This window comes from Diaphorina citri, unplaced genomic scaffold, assembly GCF_000475195.1.
Source record: "Diaphorina citri unplaced genomic scaffold, Diaci psyllid genome assembly version 1.1 scaffold94, whole genome shotgun sequence".
In the NCBI taxonomy this organism is placed as follows: Eukaryota; Metazoa; Arthropoda; class Insecta; order Hemiptera; family Psyllidae; genus Diaphorina; species Diaphorina citri.
Genome location: NW_007377531.1, coordinates 196,437 through 204,666, shown reverse-complemented (window position 1 = coordinate 204,666; position 8,230 = coordinate 196,437). Strand labels below are relative to the sequence as shown.

At 42.1% G+C, this 8,230-nt stretch overlaps 1 protein-coding gene and 1 long non-coding RNA gene across 2 annotated transcripts; one reads left to right on the top strand and one right to left on the bottom strand.

Moving 5' to 3' along the window:
* The first annotated feature begins 5,281 nt into the window (after nt 1-5,281).
* LOC103524336 lies at nt 5,282-6,802 on the top strand. The gene is made up of 4 exons (XM_026833442.1): nt 5,282-5,463; nt 5,966-6,039; nt 6,211-6,545; nt 6,750-6,802. Exons 1-4 carry the CDS (start codon nt 5,365-5,367, stop codon nt 6,800-6,802), a joined length of 561 nt encoding a protein of 186 aa, XP_026689243.1. The 5' UTR covers nt 5,282-5,364.
* Nucleotides 6,803-7,065: 263 nt separating this feature from the next.
* Nucleotides 7,066-7,762, bottom strand: LOC113473929. The gene is made up of 2 exons (XR_003395714.1): nt 7,337-7,762; nt 7,066-7,119 (listed from the first exon to the last, which is right to left on the bottom strand). It is a non-coding gene; the product is annotated as an uncharacterized LOC113473929 (long non-coding RNA).
* Between the last annotated feature and the right edge of the window lie 468 nt (nt 7,763-8,230).

Below are 8,230 nucleotides of genomic sequence, written 5' to 3'. Positions count from 1 at the left end.
TTGCTTTGGGCTGACATTTAGTTTTGGCTACAAATTTTCCGAGTGAATGCCCTTCACACTCAACCTTTGCTATTGATATAGCATAAGGAAATTTAAATTTGCACTAGTTTAAGTACTCCCTGTTTATAGTCCCCTAGCTAGACGCTGATCTACTCTCTGTTCATAGTCCCTCAGCCAGACTCGGCATGAGGTACATATCTAAATGCTTCCTCTATTTTCACAGATGGGTTTCACGAGAGCTCACCATCTCCCACTCGGTTCCAAACGAAGCGGGAGTCATGAATTATGACGTCATCGCCTACGGGAGCGTATGCCGTGACGTCAAACTTAACGATTTACCGGTATTTTTAAATCGATTTATCTCGGGATCTAGAAGTCGTAGAAGAAAAAGAAAAATTCCGTTCTTCCTTACTTTTCCTGCTCTATGACTTTGAAACATCACCCAAGTAAGTGCAACTGATCTATTTCAACTCCTCCATTGCCAGATTATATGTCGCTTTGCCATATCTTGAGACCCTATTTTTACCCTCAAATTTCCGCCATTTTCAGTCGATGGCTCCGAGGCAGGTTCGGGCAATCTCGAGATTTTGGTCAACGGAGGTCACGTGACATCCTTTGTACGTAACCTAGGCAACCAGCGGTTCCTAGCCTCGTTCGTGCCCCACGAGTCCCGCATTCATCTGATAGATATGAAGTTCAATGGAGAATCCTGCCCGGGTAAGTGTTCCGCACTTTGAGAACCTCCTCTTAATACTCTAAGCCACGTGACATTGTTTATACGTAACTGGCGGTTCCTAGCCTCGTTTGGACCTCACGAGGTTAACGCCGGAGGCATCCTCTACCACCTAACCCTTAGAGCTCTATTGTTATGTGGTCAAATATCTCAAATAAATTAATTCCATACCTCGGTTGGGATCGAACCCACGCCCTGACGAGCGTCTTAACCACTACGCCACCGAGGCAGGCATACACAAAAATATACAATCAACTACAAAATGCATACTAGAGAATGTTTGACATTTGAATGATTCCAATCTCCTCGTAGTCTCGTAGGTTATTCCGTAATGGCTTTAATGTATTGCAAAAGTTCATGTTACGCTAACTAGCTCGGTTATTTAATACTCAAGGTTTCAAGAACTTTAGAACTTAGAATGGATCACAATGGAATGTAAATGGCATTCTCACCAAGGAATACACTTGATGTATTATTACCTCTAACCAGCCTGAGTGGTGTAGTGGACTTCGAATCTTTAGACTGGGGACCAAAAAAAACCATAACTTTTGGATTGTTGCCTCGAAGTAACATGTACAAAGGAAAATCCGAAAAGATTAATAAAGAAAAACCTGCTGAAACGGTTCGTGTAGAGATACACAGGCTTGCTTACTGAAATTTGGCCTGGCTCACTACTGTGCAATCAGAATCGAACCACCAACCTCTAGATCCAAAATCCACTAAATTACTGAGATTGGTAACCAAGTATCCCATTCATAGACGCAGAGGGAAAGGTCGGCCCGACTTTGAAAGTAAAATACTAGCACGCGTTTATCAAGAGTCTTATGGAGAGTGAAAGTGTCACATTCCTTCTAGAATAGAAGTTCTAGTCAGTTTAGAAATAGAATTCCTACCTGACCTGATGGATAGAAGTTTCTATATTAAGTCTGGCCCGGGGAACGTTAAACAGGGAATAGACCAGCTTAGTCTGGCTGGGCTCGGCCGGATTCGGCCGTGGTCCGAATCCGAACCGCAGCTCATGCAATTTGCCGGACAGCGGAAAAAATTCGGAATATCTAAGAATTATAAAGGTACGTCAAAAATTAACTCCTGAAAAGCTTCAGCTACATACTTTTTGAAAAATTTCGACTGCGGCGCTGTTGATTTGAAGTTCAGTGGGACTGTGTTTTTGGAAGATTGTTGAACAAAATTAGTTTCTATTCGTCCGGACAGTTTTTTCAATGTTCATCCCCACCCGAACGGGATTTAGTTGTCGACGACCCTTGCTGTATAGGGTTCTACAGGTCTCCATCAGGTATCAGATATGTGATACCTTATGGACTGGCATATCATTATAGTAAGGAATATCATTATACTAAGGACGGGAAGTTCATGTGAAGTTCATTCCTCCAAATATATAATACATATTTGGTTTAAGTTTTATATGGTCCAAATGAAGGTCCATGCCAAATTTGGTGCTTTCCTGACGAAATGCAGCTTTTTTGACGTTGGGCCACCCACTATATTCTCTCATTAGAAGTTTTTGGCTTTACTGAATCGCCGGAATGGCAGAACTTTGCGACTATTGCCATCAAAATTTGGAAATTTTGAGTAGCGATAAGTGCTGTAGATACAGTTTGCCATAACCTTGAACTTGGATAGTGCAATACTCTATAGTTGAGTTTTTCAAGGAGAAACTACTGTTATTAAGTTATAATTCCCGTCATGCCCTTTCTTCCACTTGATGATATATTAGATGATGCTGTAACACTACTCAGCAACAAGCAATCCGCCGCAGGTCGCTGTTGCCTGTTGCTAGGTTAGGTTGCCCCAGTGTAAAGGTACCTGGGAATCGAACCCGCAGCCTAGCGCTTACAAGGCAGACGCACTACCAACTAACCTAACTAGGCTGGCAGGGGTGGATTTTATCCTGATGTGATAATGTTCGTTCTCGGAACGGCTGGCTTTCTCCTATCCTGTCTTCCTTCCCTCTTCGATTTCTGGACGATGAGACCTTAGCCGTTATAGCTCCCTCTAGTCTCCCTCTGTCAAACCTCTTGAAAAAAAAAATCCTTGAAATCTGAAATGTGAATCGGAATTAAAATACTTTCAAGTCATTCCGGCCATTTTCTTGATAAATACATAATAAATTATAATATGTACTATCGAAGCAAAAAAAAAACGACTCTTTTTATCGCAGCGGCAGCGGCATGGTGCTGAGTTGAACGTGCACAATAAAATTTCCAAATTTAAGTTAAGCAACGGTGAGCTTGGTTGTTATCCGGACGGATGACCATCGGAGCGATCGCGTGTGGTATGTTGTTTGTTTTTCCCGGCCCCACTCGGGCTTTATTGATGATCATGAAGATTTTTTTTTTTTAATACTTTTGTTTATTTATTGCAAATTAACAATCACGGAAAATTAATAAATGAAATAAAAGGCGGGGTACAAAATTGATTTCTAATCTTTTTTGGGGTGGGATGGATTTTTGTTTATTTTTTGTGGGCATTAAAATACTTTCGAGTCATTCCGGCCATTTTCTTGAGAAATACCTACATAATTATAATATGTACCTACTATCGAAGCAAAAAAAAAACGAAAAAAAAAGTTTTTTTTTTTTTTTTTTTTTTTTTTTTTTTTTTTTTTTTTTTTTTTGAGAAAGAAATAATATAGTTAAGTGTATATGTAAGTGGAGTCCAATGTGCGGTTGCATGTGTTGGACTCCACCGTAGATATAAAATGTCATATTTGTTAATAAGTAGGATAGCCTGTAGATAAATGTTGGTTTTTCGTGCCCTTTAATTTACAAGGTAACATAAACACACGTAACCTCTAATATTGGTTTGTGATATTGTGATACATGACGTTTTGTTTGTGAGTTTTCAAATCGCGGAAATTTTAAACGTTTGGTACCTAATATCTGTATTGACTTACCCTATGTACATTAGCCCATAAGAGCCGAACTTTTTTTTAATCTTGCTGAAATTTAACATCTTCCAACTCCGGACCGGTACTGGGTAAATATGTCAAATAATATTGAAAATAGTAGGAAATTTTGTTTTCTAACTAATAGACGAATTCCCGATGCACTCTGATGACGTGGAACGACTGAGATATTAGCGAATAAGGAAGGACGGGCTAAAAAGAGAGAAGGATGCGGTTAAGTTTGGTGTAGGTCTTGGCTCTCATGGGTTAGGTTTATGTCCATATAGGCTATACTTCATCTTCGCTGATTGGCTACTGATTTTTCCTCATATAGATATCATAGATTTTGTTTTCACTGTCAATATACATATAGATAAATGGTATCCAGGTACGTAGGTACCTAATGTATCTATATACCAAGTACACGTCCCCTATACTCTCTGTTTAACATCCCCTAGCCAGACAGTTTAACGTCCCCTAGCCAGACAGTTTAACGTCCCCTAGCCAGACAATTCAACGTCACCTTGCCAGACAATTTAACGTCACCTTGTCAGACAATTTACATCGGGATCTACTTTGTGTTTCCCTAGGACCGAAATGTTGCTCCGACTCGGGAGACCGAGTGAGATCCACCTCAGGCAATTGTCGCCCGATTCCGATCCCCTCCAATGACGATTTCTACTCTCAATTCAATAGGCGATGTCTCGAGTACAAGCGAAGTTTGGGCATCAACTGTTCCGTTGGGGCACTGCAACCGGTATGTCAGTAATTTTTTAAGAGGTTGATACAAGGAACTGTAACTGCTAAGGTCTTATCGTCCCGAAATTGAAGAGAGAAGGAAGACAGGATAGCAGAAAGCCAGACGTTCCGATAACGAACCATATCCCTTCAGGATAAAATCTGCTCCGGGCGAGAATCAAACCCGCGGCCCAGCGCTTACACTATCTTTCCTAGGTCCGGGGTGTCATAAAGTGAGTGTAAACTCAGCTTAAGTTTAATGGAGCAGTTGCATTTGGAAAAAAATATATAAATAAAATGTCGATTCCTTTGGCAAAAAGCTACCCGGCTATCCGCCTACTCACGTTAAAAGAGAGCAGGAAAAGCCAGCAATCGATTGATTTCAGCCCTGGAACGCTTTTCTTCTCGATTCTTTTGTGACCGCCCGGGGCGAATATTATCCTGAACGTATAATGTTCGTTCTCGGAACGGCTGTCTTTCTTCTCTCTTGGGTTTCGGGACGATAAAACCTAAGCAGTTACAGTTCTCACCATCAAAGATCTTAAAATAATAATATAAGATAATGATAATAATAATGATACCTAATAATAATAATGTACCCTTGGGCTACTTGGGCCTGAGCCCCGGATGGCTCCATCCACCCCTGGTGGACGATAAGGAAGAATCTGCTGGCTTTCGCCTCAATCCCCCTAGCCTAAGCGTTCATCCGCCCCTGCGTGCTTGTCTGATGGTTTAATTTTTCAAAACAAATGTTTGATTTTACTATTTATCTAGCAGACTCGATGTTTGTTAATCAGTTCTAGCACATATTTACATGAGACGTCAGATCAAGTTGATCTTGTGGACGACGTGTGTGTTTGGAGATGGAAACTTGTTGTTTGATTTTACTATTTATCTAGCAGACTCGATGTTTGTTAATCAGTTCTAGCACATATTTACATGAGACGTCAGATCAAGTTGATCTCGTGGACGACGTGTGTGTTTGGAGATGGAAACTTGTCAAAATATCATGTCGATCAAGTTTCGGTTTATTGGCATAGGCCTGACCATCCTACTCCTGGCTGAAAATTTCCCGTTAGTCAGTTTGGTAAGTAACTAAGTACTTACCAATTTGAGTTTGATAGAACCGGATCGAATGAAACTGCATACTTGTGATACTAGCCTAAGGCCAGCCACTCAGGCAGACCTGACAGGTACGGCTGAAAAGATCCGAATGTCAGGTCTATATGATACCTGATGAGCACACACACTATTAGGTAGAACTGACTGTATCAGGTACACCTGACAGATCGCCCGAGAGACTTATTGCTGCCGTTCCTATCAGGCAGACCTGCCAGGTCAGGTCTGCCGGCCATTCACCATCAGGCAGACCTGCCAGGTCAGGTCTGCCTGATGGTGAATGGCCGGCCTAAGGAGGAAGTATCAGGCAGAAAATTCAAAAGAAATCTTACTTCTTTTTTCTGTGTACTATTACTGTCTACCGCGGCTGTTCTGCTACCTAACCTCTTCTGGGCTTTCAAGATAGCAACGAGTGTCCATCTGTCCATGATAAAGTAAGTCTAATGAAAAGAAATCTCTCACATTTTCAGCACGAGGATAACGGAGTTTACGGGCGCCAGGCAAACCCTGAGCGAGAATCAGAAGTCCGCGGCTACGGGACCAGATACCGACAATCCTCCTACTCGTCAAGTTACGGGTACAACAGGAACTCTCGGGAATCGAGGGAATATGGCCGAACGGAAACCTCCGGTTCTCGAGAGACTTATGGCCGTCCGGACCCGTCCTCCGGCCGTCCGGACCAGGGAGAATCAGAAGTCCGCGGCTACGGGACCAGATACCGACAATCCTCCTACTCGTCAAGTTACGGGTACAACAGGAACTCTCGGGAATCAAGGGAATATGGCCGAACGGAAACCTCCGGTTCTCGAGAGACTTATGGCCGTCCGGACCCGTCCTCCGGCCTCTGCAAACCCCGCATTAACAAGTTCAAAGCCCAACCGGAGGCGGATCAGAATATAGCGGACCAATGTTTCGCCTCGCAGGCCCCGCAGTGCAACAGGCGAACCAAATATAGGACCCTGGATGGAACGTGCAATAATCTGAGACGGCCTTGGTGGGGTGCTGTGGACACGGCGCATGTACGACTCATGCGGCCTTACTACGAGGATGGTGAGTATGGTATACGTATACACCTTTGTGATACACCCTGTATAGGCCTTCCAACTTTTGACGTTCGCGCGCCTTCCGGCAGGCTTGGCTTCCGGCAGGCTTTTGTTCAATCCTTTCGGGAAACTGATTAATTTATTATCAACAGGTTCACAACTTGGAAACTGATTAAGTACTTCACTATTCCCATAATGTTGAAAAAATAAGGCATCCACAATGGTGAAAACCGCATCCTCCTAGTCCGACTAGAAGTGCGTTAGAATTAGTATGATCGAGTGGGTCAGTTTCACAAGCGGCTGAATTAAAAGTTTGTATACAGTATTTGTATAGGCCGGGCGGCGCTTCAAACTCTTCACGTTTGCGCGCCTTCCGGCACGAAAGTTAGATACAATATAATTATTCATAGGCCGGGCGGCGCTTCGGACTCTTGACGTTCGCGCGCCTTCCGGCACGATTGATTTTCCTCTCGGGACACTGGTCATCAATGCACCATTTAGTGCCTGACCTACTGTGAGGGAGAAGTTTTAGCAATCATTGCACTGTCAGATGTGGCTTTGGTATAGGTTTGAGGCAGGATCTGAAACAGAAACAGAAACATAAATTACAAAACTATTCTGTACCAAATACATAAGACCTCTACATTACATAAGTAGGAATGGGATACATATTTTGGCAGTCATGGGGAGAGCACTAGTGGGAAGATGAGGTACAATTCAGTGCCCAGGGTTGGCAATGTTTTCTTGGCTATTTAGTGTAATCTCTCATGCAAATAATAATAATAAGCAAGTATCTACCTTGACTTCTAAAGGAGTTGTTTAGTTCAGTGTTTACTCTCTCTATTGGATGTGGCAGTTTTCATCTTGATACAACTGCCTGCATTTTAGACCCAATTTTTGGCAATCATTGCACCGTCAGATGTGTCTTTGCTACATTTGGCAGGATCTGAAACAGAAACAGACAGAAACATAAATTACAAAACTATTCTGTACCAATTACATAAGACCTCTAAGTAGATACAATTTGGCAGTCATGGGAGTCAATTGATGGTGTAAAATATGTGTGGACACAGCTTACAGCTTAACAGACAAGCCAACCTAGCTAGTTTGGGTGTACTAGTTCAGAAGCCACAATGAAAATTTTTACAAAAAGGGACTGTCACAAACGAGCAGTGACCAGTGTTATTATAGGGTTAGGTTAAATGCAAGAAGGAGTTTTCACAATTAGAGCAGTGATTAGTGTTATTATAGGGTTAGATTAAATACAAAAAGGAGCTTTTCTTTTCCACGGACTTGACTTCTGCATAATTACCAGAAAAAAAAAAATAGTCCTCAGAATGAAATATCCTTTCTTTATTCTGCCATCACCATTCAGCTACAGCTAAAGCCACTAGCTAGACAACAGTTTAAAGACAAATTTTGTACTGTGACTGTGGTTTGAGCTTTTGCGATGATGATTGAAGACAGCGATTGTAGACTGTAGGTACCTATCACTGAAATAATAATTTCATTGAGGCCATCTCCATCTTCACAGAATACCCGCAAGTAGAATTCGCCATAGCGAAATTCAGCGTCCGTTTGCAGCGGACTTGAATTTTCCCATTTTACAACGGTCATGTTTGGTGTTTTTAACAATTTTACTTAACGAGAAAAACAAGGAAAGCTCAAAGTAAACATTCAAGTAGAAAATGT

Coding starts and splice junctions, on each gene's coding strand:
- LOC103524336 (XM_026833442.1), top strand. CDS start 5,365: ATGGAAACTTGTCAAAATATCATGTCGATCAAGTTTCGGTTTATTGGC. Junction 6,040..6,210: donor GTCCGCGGCTACGGGACCAG/ATACCGACAATC, acceptor CTACGGGACCAG/ATACCGACAATCCTCCTACT. Junction 6,546..6,749: donor GCGGCCTTACTACGAGGATG/GTGAGTATGGTA, acceptor TGAAAAAATAAG/GCATCCACAATGGTGAAAAC.